The 24430-nt window shown below is 43.1% G+C and overlaps 1 protein-coding gene across 1 annotated transcript in view; it reads right to left on the bottom strand.

Annotated features, from left to right (window-relative positions):
* LOC139755153 (uncharacterized) overlaps window positions 1–17906 on the bottom strand; it is an 87652-nt gene extending 69746 nt beyond the window's left edge. Inside the window, 3 exon segments of the mRNA XM_071673307.1 lie at window positions 2393–3061; window positions 8785–9024; window positions 17616–17906. Of these exon segments, the coding sequence (XP_071529408.1) occupies window positions 2393–3061; window positions 8785–8808 (693 nt within the window). The 5' untranslated portion in view covers window positions 8809–9024; window positions 17616–17906.
* Between the last annotated feature and the right edge of the window lie 6524 nt (window positions 17907–24430).

Below are 24430 nucleotides of genomic sequence, written 5' to 3'. Positions count from 1 at the left end.
TCACGTTTAAGAGCAGAAACATGGATTCCATATGAGGCTCCATTTAAATATTTATCAGTTCAACGGAATTAGTCCAGCAACAGATGATCTGTTCTAATGAAACACTATCTAATGATCAATCTGGTGCTAAGCACGACCATTCGATCCTTTAACACGACGATACCAACCCTTTGAGCATGATGACCTTTAACCTGACCCTTAGGGGCAAAGATTCTGGTTATATCGTCGTGCTCAAGGATTATACCGTCGAGCTAACAGATCGCATCGTTTACTTACGCGGGGTTAAATAAATAGGGAGCTCCACGCAGCTGGTACCTCCAACATGTTGCTATATATTCGTGCTAGTTACCATAATACTATACTGCGTTTAGCGTTTCCTTTTCAGCACACTCAGGCACAGCCGGTCATTAGCTGGAAATCGCTAACATAACGATTTGGGCTGTAACATCAGACATACATAATGTTGTTCTCACACTGAGTACATCAACACGGTAAAGTTACTCGTGATGAGAAGCTGTTCACCAAATTTAGGGCGGTTACTTCAATTAATATACTCACGATACTGAGAATGAAACAGCAAGGATAACCTGCACACATTTAGCTCAGACTGAAAGTGAACTGATTTTGTTGTTGTGTAGGACTAACCAGAAACTGCCCCAGACGTCTTGGGAGATCTTGAAACATTTTAATGGAAAATATGATAATTATTATTCATCCTAACACTACAGACTGCCTAATAACTGCTGTAAATATCTGTACTTGAAGAATCTCATGGGTCCATATGCTCCGAGATCATGAAGAAAGAACATTTTACACGATATCACGTTAAGAAACATTAAACAATCACTACTGGACTTTTAAATATTAATGAAGAGTTGCGGAAGTTCATTCTTGAGTAACGTCAGATATGGGCTGACTGACATCTTGATGCAGTCAGCAACATTCCACTAACCCAGCGAGTGGTAACGATTCTATTTAAGTCTAAGTACTATATTCTCCAGTGGTTACGTCTGGTTTGGTTAGGTAGCAGTTATAAATCTGCCTTGTGTGAGTTACCAGTAATTTGTAAGCTTCTATACTCGCCGTGTTACGGAAGCTACATCGTTGGTAAAGTGAGTTAAGATTACGTGATCCCAGCTGCCCCCGCAAGTTGGATATGAAATGTTGCAACCCTGATAATCAAGCAAGACGGACCGGGTACTGACTGATGTGCCTTACCACAGGTTGACGTGGTAGACCAGAGCTAACATTAGGACATTGCGGTGGACACAGTCGGAAGTGGACATCCTGTGGCGACATTTTGAGAGTCATCTGAGATGGTGTCATGCAATCGTCTGTGTGTGTGTCGCTTCCATCTAGTGTTGTCATGCGGGACTAATATCATGACGCCTCACCCTGGATCAACCCCGACACTCCTCCTCTGCAGCCTACGTCCGCGTCGGCTTCTCGCCTTGACGCTGAGGATGTGGTGCGTTGCGTTACGGCTTGGCGTATACTTTACTCCTGCGTCTCTCTTTTCTACTTCGCCTTTCGTCACAACCCACACCTCACGTACCATCCTGAGCGGACCCGGATGCTTCCCGCGACGATCTTACTGTGCCTACAGAACCCCTCTACGCCGCAGCCATAATCCATACGCCAGTGGTGCGTCACCCTACGACTTTTCCTATACGCCATGCAATCACGGGAATATCTACCTCCTGCAGACAACCACGGGATCTTGGCAACGCCTTCTCCCTCCTGCAGCATAACCACTGGACCTTGGCAACGCCGCCTCCCTCATCCAGTACAACCATGGGACCTTGGCAACGCCTCTTTCCTCATGCTACCCCTAGAACCCTCAGTCTCACTGTAAATGGTATCCTGTCTCCCTGTATATGGTGCCCCTGGTACTGTGTCTCTGTATATGGTGCCCCTGGTACTGTGTCTCTGTATATGGTGCCCCTGGTACCGTCTGTCTCCCTGTATATGGTGCCAGGTCTTCCTAGCCAGTCTCCACGTGTGTGTGTGTGTGTGTGTGTGTGTGTGTACACGGGATGGCCTCTGAGGGAGACGTCATTTTATCCCCTGAAGTGTCCTCACCCTGAAGCCGAACCTTGCCGTGTGCTTCATCAAACGGGGCGTCCTGGAGCTGCCATCGGCCACACAGGGGTAGTGCTCTGCTCCAGACCTGCCTGCCTGGTCTGGCTAATGTCGGTGGGAGGTATACACATTCTCCATATTTTCGTGTGTGTGTGTGTGTGTGTGTGTGTGTGTGATGTTCATTCTTTTTTTTCTGTGGTTTCCTTGCATTGTTTTGAGTGTTGGGGAGTAGGGATATGGGGAGGGGTTGGATGGACTGGTAAGACTTCTGGCCTGACGTACGCCCGCCACCCAAGATAGCAGGACTGACCTTATTTTTGGCGATATCCTCCACCATGCGTTGCAGGTCAAGTCGGGTCACGTTGAACGCCTCGGCGATGACCTCCTGGGCGTGGGCTTTGGACACACCACCCGCCCCAACCACCGCCTTGGGCGTGGGCGTACTGGTGAGTGGGGTCTCTGGGGTTCTCGTGGGAGTGGGGGGATCATCACCCACGTCAGTGGGGGAGGCGCCCTGGTCCATCTCCGGGGTAGGGGGCGTGTTCGCTGGCGGTGTTTGCCCCCGCTGGTCGCTGGCACTGGGTGGGAGAGACTGTTCGCTGGCGAGGGAACTCTGGCTGATGTCGGCAATGTTGACGTCTTCGGTCGAGCCATCGTTGGCCCCAGGTGGCGAGCAACCTACCTCGCTGGACGGGGTCTGATCCCCGCCAGGAGCGTCCTCCTTCGGAGCAATGGCACTCTGGTCCCCAGGTGCCGGGATCTGATCGTCGAGAAAAGGATTCTGATCGTCGCTGGAGGAGCTCTGGCCAGGGGAATCAGGAGCATCATGGGCGGCCGGGGCTGCAGGAGACTGCACCAGCTCCAGAGGTGCGCCACCTGCTGTTCCCTGGTGCCTGGCGGCGGCGTCCTCCTCGTCATCCTCCTTAGGGAAGTGTCCGAAGCAGATGACGTAGGCCACGTCCCGCAGCGCCACCTTCTCCTGCGGCGGTAAGAAGAAACAATTATGTCAACACACGATCAGGTGACTAGCTTGTAACTATTAACCACGATGAACGTCCAGCCAAGGGCTGAAGATGAACAAAGAACATGGAACAGAACACCTACCTATGGGTAGCCACGACGAGTGATTCTGCCATGAGAAGGACCAGCGCGTAGCGCTTACCGCAGGAAGATCTATTTAAGAAATGCGTGTCATGTGAATTTAATACTGTGTAGTGTTTTGTGAGACATCACAGGGACCGAGTATTCTGTGGAGTGAACGCCAACAACCACCGTGTATGTGTGTGGGTGACGCCAAGAAGAGGAACTTGACAGTCACAGTAGAGCTAGCTCACCGCGTCACCGTCACTAACCCTCTCCATAACCAGGCGGTAGTGCATTGCTTATTAGAGAGAGAGAGAGAGAGAGAGAGAGAGAGAGAGAGAGAGAGAGAGAGAGAGAGAGAGAGAGAGGTCTCTATACAGTGCTGGAGATTGGGGCGTTCCTTTATCTTATCTGGTCTCGAAAGTACTTATGAAATTTTATGAGCTGACCGTTAAAGTATGTTATAAGCTCATGCCATCTTTATTCGCTTACGTTTATCACATACATAGCTTTTGTACCCTTTTGGCTCAGGATCTGATATCGGGCTCCACCAGCGCTTCGGGAACCAGCCAGGTCCAACGGTTGAGATATTTGATAAAAAGTGTGATGTGTGTGTGTGTGTGTGTGTGTGTGTGTGTGTGTGTGTGGCGAGTACAGGAAAGATGAATAAGTGTTCAGTATCTTCAGCGAGGAAGTTACATCTAGGGCGTGAGGAGTCTTGTGATACGATGAATCAGTGTTTCTAATGCTGGAGAGATGGGTGCAATCCAGAGTGCAGATGAGAGAAGCAGTAGCTCGTCCATGTCTGGTGGGTGTGGCTTCTGATCAGTGTAGGTGTGGTGGAGTGGAGTTCAAGGTTGGGAGGGACGGCTATATAGGACTCAGGTTACCTCACGGTGTATTCTTTTTTTTTTTTTTTAATGTTGAAGGCTCCAGTCACGGACGAAAATCCACATCAAGGTCGGGCCTTGATTGAAATATAGAGAATTTATGAAAGGGAAAAAGAAAAGACATGGGAAAGTATTGACGAATTCTTGAGTAAGTGAAAAAACTTATTTGAAATGTGCGGCAGGTCATAGTTATTGGGAAAGACATGAGAAGGCTGAGAGTTCCAGAGCTTCGACGTGGAGGGAAAAAAGCAGGTACCAAAACGGTCTACCCATGAGTTGCTGATGGCCACACAATAATCATGTGAGGCAGCAGCTCGCAGAGTATTGCGTGGTCTAGCTAGTGGTGGGAGCACGCAAGCAGCCATCTCTCGAGAACAAAAACCAAAGTAATACCTATAGAAGAGGGAAAGTAAAGAAACATTTCGGCGAAGGGCAAGGCGGTCAAGTTTGGAAGTTAGCCTGGGACAGTTTAAAAAGCGGACCTTTTTCGACTCAACATTTCAGTGTCGTGTGTGGTGGGGGAGGCTGGGGTAATCTTTGAGTATTGAGAGGTGTAGTGTGAAGGCAGATCAGTGGTGACGCGAACGTTCTGTTCTGAGTGGGGCCAGTGTACTAGTTGCACGTGCTGGTGTGGTGTGGTGTACACTCTATAGCCTGGCACATTAGCTACGACAGATTATGGGAACTGCCACAGCCAGCAGTTATAACTGACTTGTGTCACGCTGGAGGCAAGGACGAAGCCTGACAGTGGAGACCAGCCCTGAAGATCATAAACCATCTTTCATGAAAGTCATACATTGTCAACACGAGTCACGGTGGGCCGAGCATGCTCCCAAGCCCGGCTGTCACCAACCTTGCTGATTTTGAGGTTATGAATGTGAGGGGCCTCTGCGCACGAGACGACCCTCACACTGTCTGTAGTCTGGCAAAGGTGATGGAAGGTCACGCATTGAGGAGATCTAAGAAGGATGGAGCAAGAAGTACTTCTATATGACATTCACTGTTAAGGAGCCACAGGACTGCGGAGGTGAAGCCTTCGTGAATAATATATATATATATATATATATATATATATATATATATATATATATATATATATATATATATATATATATATATATATCCCTGGGGATAGGGGATTAAGAATACTTCCCACGTATTCCCTGCGTGTCGTAGAAGGCGACTAAAAGGGGAGGGAGCGGGGGGCTGGAAATCCTCCCCTCTTTTTTTTTTTTTTCATTTTCCAAAAGAAGGAACAGAGGGGGCCAGGTAAGGATATTCCAAAAAAGGCCCAGTCCTCTGTTCTTAACGCTACCTCGCTAACGCGGGAAATGGCGAATAGTTTAAAAGAAAAAAAAAAAAAAAAAAATATATATATATATATATATATATATATATATATATATATATAAATATATATATATATATATATCCCTGGGGATAGGGGAGAAAGAATACTGCCCACGTATTCCCTGCGTGTCGTAGAAGGCGACTAAAAGGGAAGGGAGCGGGGGGGCTGGAAACCCTCCCCTCTCGTTTTTAGTTTTCCTAAAGAAGGACCAGAGGGGGGAGGGGCAAAGTGAGGATATTCCCTCAAAGGCTCAGTCCTCTGTTCTTAACGTTACCTCGCTAACGCGGGAAATGGCGAATAGAATATATATATATATATATATATATATATATATATATATATATATATATATATATCCCTGGGGATAGGGGAGAAAGAATACTTCCCACGTATTCCCTGCGTGTCGTAGAGGTCGACTAAAAGGGAAGGGTGCGGGGGGCAGGAAATCCTCCCCTCTCGTTTTTTTTTTTTTTTTTAATTTTCCAAAAGAAGGAACAGAGAAGGGGGCCAGGTGAGGATATTCCCTCAAAGGCCCAGTCCTCTGCTCTTAACGCTACCTCGCAATCGCGGGAAATGGCGAATAGTAAGAAAAAAAAAAAAAAATATATATATATATATATATATATATATATATATATATATATATATATATATATATATATATTTCTATGAGTCCACGGGGAAAATGAAACACGAAAAGTTCCCAAGTGCTCTTTCGTGTAATAATCATATCATCAGGGGAGACACAAGAGAGAAATATAACAGTCAGTTGATATACATCGAAGAGACGAAGCTAGGACGCCATTTGGTAAACATGTAATTGTCCAAAACATACAACGAGCGTTCGAATGGAGAAAAACTGGAGGAAGTAGTGTTTTAGATATCTGGGAGTGGATCTGGCAGCGGATGGAACCATGGAAGCGGAAGTGAATCATAGGGTGGGGGAGGGGGCGAAAATCCTGGGAGCCTTGAAGAATGTGTGGAAGTCGAGAACATTATCTCGGAAAACAAAAATGGGTATGTTTGAAGGAACAGTGGGTCCAACAATGTTGTTGTATGGTTGCGAGGCGTGGCCTATGGATAGAGTTGTGCGCAGGAGGGTGGGTGTGCTGGAAATGAGATGTTTGAGGACAATGTGTGGTGTGAGGTGGTTTGATCGAGTAAGTAATGTAAGGGTAAGAGAGATGTGTGGAAATAAAAAGAGCGTGGTTGAGAGAGCAGAAGAGGGTGTTTTGAAATGGTTTGGGCACATGGAGAGAATGAGTGAGGAAAGATTGACCAAGAGGATATATGTGTCGGAGGTGGAGGGAACTAGGAGAAGTGGGAGACCAAATTGGAGGTGGAAAGATGGAGTGAAAAAGATTTTGAGTGATCGGGGCCTGAACATACAGGAGGGTGAAAGGCGGGCAAGGAATAGAGTGAATTGGATCGATGTGGTATACCGGGGTTGACGTGCTGTCAGGAGACTGAATCAGGGCATGTGAAGCGTCTGGGGTAAACAATGGAAAGTTGTGTGGGGCCTGGATGTGGAATGGGAGCTGTGGTTTCGGGCATTATTGCATGACAGCTAGAGACTGAGTGTGAACGAATGGGGCCTTTGTTGTCTTTTCCTAGCGCTACCTCGCACACATGAGGGGGGAGGGGGATTCCATGTGTGGCGAGGTGGCGATGGGAATGAATAATGGCAGACAGTGTGAATTGTGTGCATGGGTATATATGTATGTGTCTGTGTGTGTATATATATGTGTACATTGAGAGGTATAGGTATGTATATTTGCGTGTGTGGACGTGTATGTATATACATGTGTATGGGGGTGGGTTGGGCCATTTCTTTCGTCTGTTTCCTTGCGCTACCTCGCAAACGCGGGAGACAGCGACAAAGCAAAATAAATAAATGTAGGTTTGCGGCAGGGGTGTGTGATGTCTCCATGGTTGTTTAATTTGTTTATGGATGGGGTTGTTAGGGAGGTAAATGCAAGAGTCTTGGAAAGAGGGGCAAGTATGAAGTCTGTTGGGGATGAGAGAGCTTGGGAAGTGAGTCAGTTGTTGTTCGCTGATGATACAGCGCTGGTGGCGGATTCATGTGAGAAACTGCAGAAGCTGGTGACGGAGTTTGGTAAAGTGTGTGGAAGAAGAAAGTTAAGAGTAAATGTGAATAAGAGCAAGGTTATTAGGTACAGTAGGGTTGAGGGTCAAGTCAATTGGGAGGTGAGTTTGAATGGAGAAAAACTGGAGGAAGTGAAGTGTTTTAGATATCTGGGAGTGGATCTGTCAGCGGATGGAACCATGGAAGCGGAAGTGGATCATAGGGTGGGGGAGGGGGCGAAAATTTTGGGAGCCTTGAAAAATGTGTGGAAGTCGAGAACATTATCCCGGAAAGCAAAAATGGGTATGTTTGAAGGAATAGTGGTTCCAACAATGTTGTATGGTTGCGAGGCGTGGGCTATGGATAGAGTTGTGCGCAGGAGGATGGATGTGCTGGAAATGAGATGTTTGAGGACAATGTGTGGTGTGAGGTGGTTTGATCGAGTAAGTAACGTAAGGGTAAGAGAGATGTGTGGAAATAAAAAGAGCGTGGTTGAGAGAGCAGAAGAGGGTGTTTTGAAATGGTTTGGGCACATGGAGAGAATGAGTGAGGAAAGATTGACCAAGAGGATATATGTGTCGGAGGTGGAGGGAACGAGGAGAAGAGGGAGACCAAATTGGAGGTGGAAAGACGGAGTGAAAAGGATTTTGTGTGATCGGGGCCTGAACATGCAGGAGGGTGAAAGGAGGGCAAGGAATAGAGTGAATTGGAGCGATGTGGTATACAGGGGTTGACGTGCTGTCAGTGGATTGAATCAAGGCATGTGAAGCGTCCGGGGTAAACCATGGAAAGCTGTGTAGGTATGTATATTTGCGTGTGTGGACGTGTGTATGTACTTGTGTATGGGGGGGGTTGGGCCATTTCTTTCGTCTGTTTCCTTGCGCTACCTCGCAAACGCGGGAGACAGCGACAAAGTATAAAAAAAAAAAAAAAAAAAAAAAAAAAATATATATATATATATATATATATATATATATATATATATATATATATATATATATATATATATATATGTAGGGTGTCCCAAAAATGTACTCATCTTTTGACACTAACACTGATTTTTTTTTTATCTGAAAAAAAAATTAGTTATAGGGTGTCAAAAAGTGAGTAAATTTTTTTGGGACACCCTGTATATATATGATGTGAAATATACACATAGTTATGAGACGGGGAAACGTGTTTTGATTTAAAATGTTTCCACACACACACACACACACACACACACACACACACACACACACACACTATAATTACAGACACACTAATATATACACTCACAAACATACACACACCTGGGGACTCCTGGTGCCCTCCATGTCAGTAGCTGGGGTGGGTGGCAGTGTGGGGGGTTAAGTGTGAGGTTCTCACGCTGGGGATGGTGGTAGTGGTGGTGGTGGTACGGCTGCTCACGCTGACCACATCTCGCCTCACCCCAACGTCAGCGCTGGTATCACGTCGCGCTTGCCTCGTGACAATTGCTGCTGACGCTGTGCCTTGCTGACGAACGCTCCTGACACAGCTGACCGACCCAGCTGATGACGAAGAGAAGGATTACATTATGTTACAGTGTATGTAAAATGGAGAGTCAACTGGTGGTTAGAAGACGAAACGCAAAAGAATTTCAAGAATAACTCATTTTCCCTCATATAATATACTGTGGTTATCATAAGATGCAATATCTTATTACATCCTAAAGATTGAATCCCATCTGGTTTACTATACAGCATTTAACAACACATTATCATTTTCCAAGACTGATAAAAAATATTCTACATCTATAAACAGAGGGATCATATGACGAGAATCTTTGACTTAATAATAATAACAACAACAACAACAACAACAACAACAATAATAATAATAATAATAATAATAATAATAATAATAATAATGGAGAATCAGTGTTACAAAAAAAAAAGTTGGAGGAAGATAACAAAGAGTTGGATACTCCATATGTCAGAGGGTAAGTGTCGCCCACAGGATACAGCATTTACATAACTGAGCAAGATGAAGCAGTGAACCAAATATTGACGCCACAGTATAATCCCCTGGAAAACGACGGCACGACCCTTCAGCACGACGCTTTGACTTAAATCTTAAGCACGAAGGTACTATGTTCAAGTACGCCAGTACAACTCTTGGGTACATATTGGCCTGACCTTCTGACCTGATCCTTAACGCGACTAATGTTGGATGATAACTTTGCCAACTCTGGGAGACCGTGTAGCCTAGCCTTTTTTAACCCAGGAAGAACTGGTAGCCTAGCTCTTCACACTAGGGCGACCTCGAGAGACACTGGTCTAACGTTACACACAACCCATAAAGCTGTGATAGCCTGGGAGTTTTATCCCAGGGAGACACAAGCCTTACAACCCATGAAAATGAGACAGCCTAGCTGCATGTTGTGACCACCCACCCGGTCCAATCATTCTTTGAAGTAACGACGACCTGTGACCTCGTGTGACTAGAGTAAATACAGCAAGATATCCCGGACATAGATAATGTCAGCTGGTGAAGTGATCAAGCCTTACCTCGAGCTCTGCCGAAGCTCCTGTGCTTCCGCGCTCAAGATGGCTTATCTAATCAAAACAATGTCCGACATTTCGTCATCGAATTTGTCCGTTAAAAATGAAGTTATATCTATAAAGAGACCGTCCCTCCGTGCTTTGGTTCCATGTCTGATAACAACACACCAGCAAGACTAACAATTTTTTTTCTTTATTTTACCAGATTCTACCTATTTACATTTAGGTTTTCATATTTGTTCTGTAACTATACGTGAATACTGTTGCAAATATGGCTAAAGTTAATGTTATAATGTTATGGGCTCGATCCTGGTTGTCACCATTTACGTCCATGACTTGCTCAAAGGATTGGCTTCTTACCTGACTACGATTGCGGACGGTGTCGAGAGCATGACGAGAATTACGGAAAAATGGGAACTGCATCGACTTACAGGAACTCCAAACTAGGTCTGATAATGGTTAATGAACCTGGAGCTGAGGAAATGCAAAGTAACCGCATATGGGACACAGTGAAGGACTGCCTCGATACAAATATCATCGGGAAATACACAGCAGGAATCTGTGTGAGTTAGGCTTCTCAAGTTTGGTCATCGAACTTAAAGAAGCACGGAGGACGAATGAAGGAGATCCAGTGGAAGAGAACAAAGATAGTGTCAGAATTAAAATATCTGAAGTGAAGTGATAAAGGGCTTAATAGAACACAACTTTTATATTCCTGAACCAGTTAGATGATGCCAACAATGATCTCTTCGTACGATACAGCCAACAATCAAAGGCCATACCTTGAAATTAAGCGAGACACTTGCTATAAAAAATATAAAAGTACTATCATAATAAAGGAGTATTGGATGAATGGAATAAACTGAGTCTGATAATGCGAATACTGAGAACATAAAAAAAAGTTTAAAACGTTATACGATAGCACAGTAAGCTGAACAGATGGGGCCTCACAAGTGTACAACTCCCTCCCTGTATAGCACAAGAGATGGGACCCCACGAGTGTAGAACTCCCTCCCCGTACAGTACAAGAGATGGGGCCTAATAAGTGTAGAACTCCCTCCTCGTACAGTACAAGAGATGGGGCCTCATAAGTGTAGAACTCCCTCCACGTACAGTACAAGAGATGGGACCCCACGAGTGTAGAACTCCCTCCCCGTACAGTAAAAGAAATGGGGCTCCACAAGTGTAGAACTCCCTCCCTGTACAGCACAAGAGTTGGGACTCCACGAGTGTAGAACTCCCTCCCCATACAGTACAAGAGATGGGGCCTCATAAGTGTAGAACTCCCTCCACGTACAGTACAAGAGATGGGGCCTCATAAGTGCAGAACTCCCTCCACGTACAGTACAAATACGTAATACCACACATAGAGGAAGGGGAACTAAGGACATGTACTGTCTCGGACGATCTTTCTCGACATGTGTTACGGGTCACCTATGGCGTCCCCTAAGGCTCGATCCTGTGGCCATCTAATTTTCTACGTCAATAACCTGGCAGGACTGGACTCTTGCCTGAATATGTCTGCATATAGAGGCTAGGCCACGAGAAATATAGAGTAATGATTGATGAACTTTCATTAAAAGGGACACGCGGAAACTACAAAGCTGGTCTGATGCACGGCTGATGAAAACCCACCTCGACTAAAATATGCTGAAGATGTGTCACAACACGGCCTCGGTGTGACGATCGTCCTGCAGCTTACTTGCTGCAGGACTATGAGTGTGTGAGGGAGGGACGTGGGAATCCACTTTGTACCAGCCTGACGCCACACGTACTACATATCACCTAGCAACTACAAAGGAAACGCAACGTCTTTTTCTATATGATTGAATAGAAAATCAGAGAACTATTCACAACGTATATCAGAGCAAAATCAGTCCATCCTTGACAAGTTTGATCACTGTTCTTGGAGAAACATTGAGAACTACGAGAAAAGGCTCAGAGGTCAACAAAGATACCGCCATAATTAAGAGATCTCAGTTACAGTGAGAGGTTGGAGGCCATAAACTTGATCACCAGGGAAGAAAGAAGAGTAAGGAGTGGTTTGACCAAATGATACAAGATTCTATACCAGGTTAATCACGTTGATGGTGAACATCTCTTCGAAAGATGTAAAGTCAGAACAACCAGCGGCCATGACAGGAAATTACGAAAGGAAAAGTTGTAATACGTAAAGAATTATTCCTACAGTGATGGATAGGAATGGAATGAACTGTCATGAAACTGTCAATGTCGGAAGTAAAAAGAATTTTTAAATACTTATACGTCGACGGGATGGCCGTCCCATGAGTGTAGACTTCCTCCCCTCCACCCACGCCCGAAGAGTACAAAAACATCATTACGAATAACTAGACACAGGCAAGACCAGTGTAGTACGGCGGGACATGAGAAAGCGATTTTTTAGCGACGCGTCCGTGGACTTGTGGGAAAAGATTAGCTAAGAGGAAGGAAATGCCACTAACACGTAATAACAGCTTCCAAGGGGTCATTCCCAACTTCCAATGCCTCACCTGTTGCCTCCCACACCACACACACAAGTGGGACTATTGTGCTTCCTCCTCGTAAATAGATCCTGACCAATGCATCTGCTCGATACAACTGTCCGTCGACGACTCTACCATCCATAACTGCCCAGATAAGAGCTCTCTCCAGACTACATCGCCCTCCAGATCACCCCTCAACAGCTACTGGAATTGGGCCAACGCAAACCAGGTCATCATCAAATAAAACCAAGACAGTAATCATATATATCAGCCTAGCTCCCAACCCTATCACACTTCATTCTGTCTTACTAAATCCTAGCTACACCACCCTCCTAGGTTGTACAGTCCACCAAACTCCTGGGCGTCATCACTGGACGATCAACCATAATCTGGAGGAGGAACATGTCAGAACCATCCTCAGATCCTCCACTAATCGTCTGTACATTCTCTTCGTAGACACGAGGCACTCACCCACGCCTCCCAGACTCTGAACTACAGGATATCTACACAACTCTCGTTCCTCCCAGACTCAACCACGCCTCCGAGATTCTGAACTACAGGATATCTACACAATTCTCATTCCTCCCAGACTCACCCACGCCTTCAACTATCCACCAAACAACAGGAACTCCTATCATGGCAGGATTATCCACAGTCCATCTTACAACACCTATCAAGAGACTCTAAACACACACTGGTTGTCCCAGCTCTACCCATCCAACCATCACCTACACCTCGCCCGAGGATCGAGTAGAAGCTATCATTTGCACCATTCTCGCCACCGTCACCTCCGACCACCAGAGATCCCGAGTGCCCCGAGTTGCAGCTCGGTACCACAACCACACCAAGCCCCATCCCTGGTGGCACAAAGCGCTACAAGAACAGTCCCATCCCAACCATGGTCAACATCATCCTGTAGACTGTCACGTCACCCAAGCGTTAACGTAAAGTCTGTCTATTTAACCCCTCTTCCTCTTGCTACAGCCCCAGTGTTTATACCGCAAATATCTTCTCTATAATCGAAGACAAGCTGCAGCTTGTTCAATAAAGCGTTAATTAGAATACTACTACTATTACTACTACTACTAATAATAATAATAACAATGGTAATTATCTTTATTATTATTATTATTATTATTATTATTATTATTATTACTATTATCATTATCATTATTATTATCATTATCATCATTATAACAACTACTGCTACAACCGTTCTTCCATCCATCTACAGTACAGTAAGTGTGACTGGCCAATGTTGTCATCAAACCTAAACTGTTGCCACTATCACTCACCCCCTCAGCACAGTGTTCTCAACCTTGAGTTAGTAAGCTGGCCCGGTCCTTGATCTGCCTCTTGAAGGTCAGGTCAAAGGCCAGGCCATCGTACCCAATGATCATAAGGTCGTGCTCATGGGTCGTACCACACTGTTCCAGGGTCGTCCCGCCGTGCGTTAGAGAGGGCAGACGACGCACCGCTGTCGTCCCGGACTTCCATCTCGGATAAGATACGGGAGATAACATGAGACTCCAACAGCCGTGTGGCTAGACCACCACCACCCCTGTACACTAGCAGAACAGCCCTGCCACCCTTGTGCCACAGGTACCCAACCATAGCACCCCTGTACACTACCATAATACCCCTGCACACTACCACAATACTCCTGCCACCCCTGTACACTACCACAGCACCCCTGCCATCTCTGTACAGTACCACAGCATCCCTGTACACTACCACAGCACCCCTGCCACCCCCTGTACAGTACCACAGCACTCCTGCCACCCTTGTGCACTGCCACATTATCCTTACCACCCCTGTACTTTACCACAGCATCCCTCCCGCTCTTAGACTGCCGCAGCATCACTGCCAACCCTGACACATTGCTACAACGACATCAGAGGGAAACACTACACCACAAAGACAACATTCACACTAGCATATCCTAGGCTGCGTCCGGCCTTAGGATGTGTCCTTGGGCTGTATCCTGACCTAGGCTGTGTCCCGCCTAGGCTGTGTCCTATCTCCTATCATCTTCCCCTGTTCTAGGACCTTCATGCTTCATAAGGACCCAAAATTCTTTCAAGATCCATTAACCCTGTATACTGTGGGTCTTTGACGAACCATTTACCCGATACACTGAGGGACTCTGAAGACCAATTAAACCGGTACGTTGGTGTCTTTCAAGACACATTAACTTGATATGCTGGCGTTTTTGAAGACCAATTAACTCGATGTGGTGGGGTCTTAGAAGACCATTAACCCGATATGATGGGTTTTTTGAAGACCCATTAACTTGATGTGGTGGGGTCTTTGAAGACCATTAACCCGATATATTGGGGGTTTTGAAGACCCATTAACTCGATATGTTTGGGTTTTCAGAGCACGTTCACCCGATACGTTAAGGGCATCCTCTCGTATCTGGGGTACACTTGATGTACTCTCTACTGTTGAGATCTCGATCTCGGGGAAATGCATGTGCTGTGTTGCTCCGTGAGATCTTGGGGAGGTAGTGACGGTAATTGGGCACTGGCAACACTGATTTCGTACTTGAGAAGGAAGCTTTGTTAATGAATTCAAATGCTACGGCGTTGACCACGACGATGCGTCCCTCCAACGCGTGAAATACGCTTTAGGTTGACCATAGAGCAAGTCTTTTCTTACAACATCAAAAGACAAGGAATACGGCGCTAGAGGCTTCACTGGTTGACAAGGAGAATGCTTTCAGGTGTATGGATATGTTCAGAGGAGTAATGACAGTGTATGTCATACCCAAACTTGAGTATGGAGCAACGTTTCGGTTACCCCACTTAGCAGAACAAACTACTCTGGGGATCTACATGCTGACAACAAACGCAGTATCAAATGTAACTGAACTCAGGTACAGGGAGATGATGATGACCAAGGTGGAACACGGAATGGAACGAAGATGGCTCAGCAGTACTTTTTCTTTCCCTCTTGATGGCCTTCTCTGGGGTGCATGTTTCGCCCAAGTCATGTCGGTCACTACAGATACACATAACGTCCAAGTGGAGGTAAATAATGATCAGATCTTTAAAACTTGAAATGCCAAGGTGATGAGAGAAGATATGAAGTACACATAAACTTACAAAACATGTTAACAAACACTTCGACTGTAACAATTGTTGATACATGGAACAAGCTATGAAATGAAACTATCTGCAGTAAGTTCAAAATACTCTCCGATAAGAAAGATATGAAATACAAGTTCCAGAGATGGGGGCCCCATGATTGTAGAACATCCCGTCCTGTCAAGTGGATAATCACAAATGCGCACACTCACAAGAACAGAAAACCAAGGAATGATAATATGATGATTACAATGATAATACGTCAACTAACCCATCAACTTGCCATTTCAGAAGTTTGGCTTGTAATTTGGTGATTATCTATACGGGTGTACAAGCACAAGCTGGGCGAGCAACAATGTTCTTGCAAATCTAAACGTATAGAAGAAATGAAACTGAATATTGTGAACCTCATGAATACGATGACAACAACTCTTGAGTACGACGGTACGACTGTTCAGTACGACGGTGAATCCTTCTGGGATACGAGGCTTGTGCAACTGCTCTTAAGTTTATAATAATGATAATAATAACAATAATAATAATGATAATAATAATAATAATAATAATAATAATAATAATAATAATAATAACAATGAGTAGTTTTTGTATATAGACCTCATGTATTGTTTTGTAGTATAATAAATCACTTTAGTCGGCGCATCATATATAAAAACTAAGCAACCGATAATTCCGTCTATCATCCAGCTGAGCTGTTTCTTAACCTAGTTAACATGTGAGATCCTATTATCAACGGTGTATCGTAGCCATATGCTTTCTTTTCTTCACTCTAATCCTTGACAACGGCAACACGACCCGTGAATATAATGGCCTAGCCTGACTTGATCCTTTGGCCAAAGGCTAAGCAATCATACCCAAAGGTCGTACCAGTCGTAATGTCATGCTCAGGGGTTGTATTGCTGTGACCAGAATGTCTGTGGTTATTTAGGTTTCAAAACTATTGATAATTAAGGTCATTATATGGCCATCAACACAGGAAATAACCATCAACCGAATATTCGTGAACCTCTTCAACAATCAGCAATCCCACTATACATGGCTTTTACAAATCTCTCCAACAGAATTTTTTTTTCCGGAAAAATGACCAACCAGGAATCTGTTTTTCTTATAAAATATTGAGCAAAATATTTACTGCTCACCATCAGCAGTAGCGATGACAGCAATTTTCAATTTCTTACTATCTTCAGTGAATGATTTAGTTGGATTAAGTATAACCTATTCTTATATAAGGAAAGTGACGGCAGCCTATTTACGATGGCAGTAAACATTAATCTAAGTTGTATGACAGGAAAGTTGAAGTGGTACAGCCTCCTTTTACAGTACCAATGGATGATGACACAATCATGCTTTGTTAGAATGTTAACTAGCATCACTTAGTTCCCTACCATTACCTAATGTAAGTCGCTGCTTTACAAAAGTTTAGCCTACCAGCCATACTTGCTGCCTTCTCTTAAAATGTATACGAAAGAGTTTGACGCAGACTTGGGTAACAAACACTCAGTGGACAACATTGATCTTCATGAGTGTATATTAAACAATATAAAACAGATGACCCCAAGCGAATTTCTCTGGAATATGATGGAGCTTTGCCCTCTAACACGTGACTGATAACATTATCACAATTATATGATACGATATTACATTACGACAAAATTACATTTTCGTTAACAGTTATGGATAATGTGTGTAACACTTCGTTCTAAAGTTATCCTTAAAAATGCTTTAGAGGGAATATCCTCACTTGGCCCACCTCTCCGTTCCCTCTTCTGGAAAATTAAAAACGGGAGGGGAGGGTTTCAAGCCCCCAACTGCCTCCCCTTTTAGTCGCCTTCTACGACACGCAGGGAATACGTGGGAAGTATTTTTTCTCCCCTATCCTCAGGGATTATAATATATATATATATATATATATATATATATATATATATATATATATATATATATATATATATATATATATATGGTACAGAAGAGAGGAGCAACATTACAAATTATATACAAAACTCACCTCTAATTCACTAATTACACTGCATGTACATATAAACTGAAGCAGCGCAAGGAATCTCGAGATAAAATTGTAGTCCAGAGAACGGCAAGAGCACATTAATACCACGTCACATCGAGCACAGGCACATATCACTGAGGAACGTGGGTAAAGCACCGCCAGAAGAACTGTCTGTAGTGTGTGTGGGGTATGGTATCCACTGGGTCACCAGGCACGGCCGTTGCTGTTATACCGGGAGGAGCAGGCGACCACATACGACATCTCCCAGGTCGAATGACAGACTGGCGGCGGCGGGGGAGCGTCCTGCTGCTCTGCTGTGGTCGCTGACCGGCTACCACCGCGCAACTTGACACTTATATACATATAATATATATATACATATATATATATATATATATATATATATATATATATATATATATATATATATATATATATATATATATATATATGTGTGTGTGTGTGTGTGTGTGTGTGTGCCGGTGCTGAGGAACTGTAGAGTGCGTCCCTGTAATTGAAGGTTTGAGATTCGGTGTAGAAACATATGGAGGTGACTGAAGAGAAAGCCATGATCTATTCAGTTTCTGTTTTGCCGCTGGCCAACAGCTAGTTCGGTAGGCGGATCATGTGCATCCTGAAAGCACTTGCACTCTACAATTCTCTAGAGGTCGTGAAGAGCCTTCTTCAGCCCCTAGTGGACGGATCATAACGTTACTTGATACTATTTGGTTCATGACATTAGTTTTATGTTTTCAAGTTTTTAAAACATATACTTATAGAAAAGAACGTATTTACATGCTTCTTCGAAGTGCATGTAAACAACGGATGAGGCCGCAGTATTACCATTACTAAATCAGAATATAAAAAGCCATCACGATCAAAACACTTCTTCAGCTCATTTTGCAGTGACCAATATCATCACCGAAAATTATACATATTAAATTAAACTTATTTCCGAAGCGGAACCATTAGTATTGTTTAAAGACCCACTAGCATCATCCAGCGGCCAATCAAATTCAAATTAAGGTTCATTACCTCCGCCTCAGAGTTGCCACTAGCTCGTAAGTGAATCATAACACCCTGTTTCGTCCACCTCAGCATTGGCGCCCTAAAGGCAATTATTAACACTTTAATATAGACAGCACTTTAAAAAACAGACTCTGAACTTACAGGACAAGGACGACGAAAAGACGTGATACTGTATGGTATGTATGAGGCTGATTTTGGCGTACTGATATGGTAAAAGGCTGACTTTGACGTAAAGTGGCCACATAGCCTAGGCTGGCACACTATAAAGTCGATACACTCTCTAGGATGTAACACGGATGCCTTACAACACTGTACCAAGGCTGTATAAGATGACCTTGCCAGAAATCTCTTCACTATAGCGAGGATGACTATGTCCCCCTCAACCCCGGCGGACTTGAGGCATAGACATTACCCAAGTCAGCTTTACTTCCTCCGTTATGGTCGACGGATTTGTATAACGTAGCCTAAACCTCTCAAGACATCGGATGTACTTGAGGATATACGTGTCAGAATAAAAAAAATGTAATGTGTCCTTTTCGAAAATATGAACTATGAAGGTACCCATCAGTATCTTATCATACTTTGTCTGTTTCCCGCGTTAGCGAGGTAGCGCAAGGAAACAGAGGAAAGAATGGCCCAACCCACCCACATACACATGTATATACATACACGTCCACACACGCACATATACATACCTATACATTTCAACGTATACACATATATACATACACAGACATACATATATACACATGTACATATATATATATATATATATATATATATATATATATATATATATATATATATATATATATATATATATACACATGTACATAATTCATACTGTCTGCCTTTATTCATCCCGTCGCCACCCTGCCTCACATGAAATGACAACCCCCTCCCCCCGCATGCGCGCGAGGTAATATATATATATATATATATATATATATATATATATATATATATATATATATATATATATATACCTTGGCCCAACAGTGATGCTACTACGTTTGTGAATCAAGAACCATTGCAACACAAACCTCGCCAGGTGGTAGAGTGTCCCGCAGTGTATCGAGACAGACTTCCCCAGAACTTTTTTTTAAAGGGGAAGTAAATGTTTATAGTTGTGTTACTGGAGTGATAGTTTTCATACATGGTGCTTTGACAAGAAAATAGTGAAATTGGAAAAAATGTAGCTTAGACAGTGAAGCTTATTGATACAGTGGTCAAATTGATGAGAACTACTATTGACGTTTGTGTAAATAAATTATACATTTCCTTTTTCCATAGCCAGAGGTTGAACCATTATGTGACATCCATTTTTTCATTTCATTTCAAGCTAGAAGTTTCAGTTTTCTAAATTGTTTCTTACAGTTTTCATATGTATATATATGTATGTGTGTGTGTGTGTATATGTGCGTATGTATGTGTGTGTGTATGTGTATATATATATATATATATATATATATATATATATATATATATATATATATATATATATATATATATATATATATATATATATATATATATATCATCCCTGGGGATAGGGGTGAAAGAATACTTCCCACGCATTCCTCGCGTGTCGTAGAAAGCGACTAGAGGGGACGGGAGCGGGGGGCCAGGAATCCTCCCCTCCTTGTATTTTTTTTTTTTTTAACTTTCTAAAATGGGAAACAGAAGAAGGAGTCACGCGGGGAGTGCTCATCCTCCTCGAAGGCTCAGATTGGGGTGCCTAAATGTGTGTGGATGTAACCAAGATGTGAAAAAAGGAGAGATAGGTAGTATGTTTGAGGAAAGGAACCTGGATGTTTTGGCTCTGAGTGAAACGAAGCTCAAGGGTAAAGGGGAAGAGTGGTTTGGGAATGTCTTGGGAGTAAAGTCAGGGGTTAGTGAGAAGACAAGAGCAAGGGAAGGAGTAGCAATACTCCTGAAACAGGAGTTGTGGTAGTATGTGATAGAATGTAAGAAAGTAAATTCTCGATTAATATGGGTAAAACTGAAAGTTGATGGAGAGAGATGGGTGATTATTGGTGCATATGCACCTGGGCATGAGAAGAAAGATCATGAGAGGCAAGTGTTTTGGGAGCAGCTGAATGAGTGTGTTAGTGGTTTTGATGCACGAGACCGGGTTATAGTGATGGGTGATTTGAATGCAAAGGTGAGTAATGTGGCAGTTGAGGGAATAATTGGTATACATGGGGTGTTCAGTGTTGTAAATGGAAATGGTGAAGAGCTTGTAAATTTATGTGCTGAAAAAGGACTGATGATTGGGAATACCTGGTTTAAAAAGCGAGATATACATAAGTATACTTATGTAAGTAGGAGAGATGGCCAGAGAGCGTTATTGGATTACGTGTTAATTGACAGGCGCGCGAAAGAGAGACTTTTGGATGTTAATGTGCTGAGAGGTGCAACTGGAGGGATGTCTGATCATTATCTTGTGGAGGCTAAGGTGAAGATTTGTATGGGTTTTCAGAAAAGAAGAGTGAATGTTGGGGTGAAGAGGGTGGTGAGAGTAAGTGAGCTTGGGAAGGAGACTTGTGTGAGGAAGTACCAGGAGAGACTGAGTACAGAATGGAAAAAGGTGAGAACAATGGAAGTAAGGGGAGTGGGGGAGGAATGGGATGTATTTAGGGAATCAGTGATGGATTGCGCAAAAGATGCTTGTGGCATGAGAAGAGTGGGAGGTGGGTTGATTAGAAAGGGTAGTGAGTGGTGGGATGAAGAAGTAAGAGTATTAGTGAAAGAGAAGAGAGAGGCATTTGGACAATTTTTGCAGGGAAAAAATGCAATTGAGTGGGAGATGTATAAAAGAAAGAGACAGGAGGTCAAGAGAAAGGTGCAAGAGGTGAGAAAAAGGGCAAATGAGAGTTGGGGTGAGAGAGTATCATTAAATTTTAGGGAGAATAAAAAGATGTTCTGGAAGGAGGTAAATAAAGTGCGTAAGACAAGGGAGCAAATGGGAACTTCAGTGAAGGGCGCAAATGGGGAGGTGATAACAAGTAGTGGTGATGTGAGAAGGAGATGGAGTGAGTATTTTGAAGGTTTGTTGAATGTGTTTGATGATAGAGTGGCAGATATAGGGTGTTTTGGTCGAGGTGGTGTGCAAAGTGAGAGGGTTAGGGAAAATGATTTGGTAAACAGAGAAGAGGTAGTAAAAGCTTTGCGGAAGATGAAAGCCGGCAAGGCAGCAGGTTTGGATGGTATTGCAGTGGAATTTATTAAAAAAGGGGGTGACTGTATTGTTGACTGGTTGGTAAGGTTATTTAATGTATGTATGACTCATGGTGAGGTGCCTGAGGATTGGCGGAATGCGTGCATAGTGCCATTGTACAAAGGCAAAGGGGATAAGAGTGAGTGCTCAAATTACAGAGGTATAAGTTTGTTGAGTATTCCTGGTAAATTATATGGGAGGATATTGATTGAGAGGGTGAAGGCATGTACAGAGCATCAGATTGGGGAAGAGCAGTGTGGTTTCAGAAGTGGTAGAGGATGTGTGGATCAGGTGTTTGCTTTGAAGAATGTATGTGAGAAATACTTAGAAAAGCAAATGGATTTGTATGTAGCATTTATGGATCTGGAGAAGGCATATGATAGAGTTGATAGAGATGCTCTGTGGAAGGTATTAAGAATATATGGTGTGGGAGGAAAGTTGTTAGAAGCAGTGAAAAGTTTTTATCGAGGATGTAAGGCATGTGTACGTGTAGGAAGAGAGGAAAGTGATTGGTTCTCAGTGAATGTAGGTTTGCGGCAGGGGTGTGTGATGTCTCCATGGTTGTTTAATTTGTTTATGGATGGGGTTGTTAGGGAGGTGAATGCAAGAGTTTTGGAAAGAGGGGCAAGTATGAAGTCTGTTGGGGATGAGAGAGCTTGGGAAGTGAGTCAGTTGTTGTTCGCTGATGATACAGCGCTGGTGGCTGATTCATGTGAGAAACTGCAGAAGCTGGTGACTGAGTTTGGTAAAGTGTGTTAAAGAAGAAAGTTAAGAGTAAATGTGAATAAGAGCAAGGTTATTAGGTACAGTAGGGTTGAGGGTCAAGTCAGTTGGGAGGTGAGTTTGAATGGAGAAAAACTGGAGGAAGTGAAGTGTTTTAGATATCTGGGAGTGGATCTGGCAGCGGATGGAACCATGGAAGCGGAAGTGGATCATAGGGTGGGGGAGGGGGCGAAAATTCTGGGGGCCTTGAAGAATGTGTGGAAGTCGAGAACATTATCTCGGAAAGCAAAAATGGGTATGTTTGAAGGAATAGTGGTTCCAACAATGTTGTATGGTTGCGAGGCGTGGGCTATGGATAGAGTTATGCGCAGGAGGATGGATGTGCTGGAAATGAGATGTTTGAGGACAATGTGTGGTGTGAGGTGGTTTGATCGAGTAAGTAACGTAAGGGTAAGAGAGATGTGTGGAAATAAAAAGAGCGTGGTTGAGAGAGCAGAAGAGGGTGTTTTGAAATGGTTCAGGCACATGGAGAGAATGAGTGAGGAAAGATTGACCAAGAGAATATATGTGTCGGAGGTGGAGGGAACGAGGAGAAGAGGGAGACCAAATTGGAGGTGGAAAGATGGAGTGAAAAAGATTTTGTGTGATCGGGGCCTGAACATGCAGGAGGGTGAAAGGAGGGCAAGGAATAGAGTGAATTGGAGCGATGTGGTATACCAGGGTTGACGTGCTGTCAGTGGATAGAATCAAGGCATGTGAAGCGTCTGGGGTAAACCATGGAAAGCTGTGTCGGTATGTATATTTGCGTGTGTGGACGTATGTATATACATGTGTATGGGGGTGGGTTGGGCCATTTCTTTCGTCTGTTTCCTTGCGCTACCTCGCAAACGCGGGAGACAGCGACAAAGCAAAAAAAAAAAAAAAAAAATATATATATATATATATATATATATATATATATATATATATATATATAAATATAAAAATATATATATATATATATATATATATATATATATATATATATATATATATATATATATATATATATATATATATATATATATATATATATAGGGATAGGGGAGAAAGAATACTTCCCACGTATTCCCTGCGTGTCGTAGAGGGCGACTAAAAGGGGAGGGAGCGGGGGACTGGAAATCCTCCCCCTCTTCTTTTTTTTCTTTTTTTTAATTTTCCAAAAGAAGGAACAGAGAAGGGGGCCAGGTGAGGATATTCCCTCAGAGGCCCAGTCCTCTGTTCTTAACGCTACCTTGCTAACGCGGGAAATGGCGAATAGTTTGAAACAAAGATATATATAAATATATATATATATATATATATATATATATATATATATATATATATATATATATATATATTAGAAATTGCATTACATATGAAAGCCAGAGAATGGATGTGAGCGGATGGTTCAAGAATGTAATCATTAAACATTTAATTACAGGTCAAGAATACAGTCACACAATATTCAACCGCACATTCATATTCAGAATGAAACATACTCAGTACATATAAATTTTAACGTAAATCTATGACAATGAGAACAAAAACAAAAATTGCAGGTATTATATCAGGGTATTTCTTTTTAGCCTCAAAAACATTTTAATTCAAAACTGAAATACAAGAAAATGTAACGCTTCTGTACATGAAATGATCACTGAAAATATCTCATAATGCATCCTCAAGCCGATATATACCCAGTAAATACAAATTGAATTATTAGATAATTACAAATAATGGTAGGCATCTAATCAGTTATTACAGGTCATAAAGACGTCCTAACACTATTTCTTCCTTAAATTCGTATTCATCATGAAAAACATGC

This window comes from Panulirus ornatus, chromosome 18 (genome assembly GCF_036320965.1).
Source record: "Panulirus ornatus isolate Po-2019 chromosome 18, ASM3632096v1, whole genome shotgun sequence".
NCBI classification, from domain to species: domain Eukaryota; kingdom Metazoa; phylum Arthropoda; class Malacostraca; order Decapoda; family Palinuridae; genus Panulirus; species Panulirus ornatus.
The sequence above is the reverse complement of the archived record's forward strand: the minus strand, read 5'-3'. Positions and strand labels throughout refer to the sequence as shown.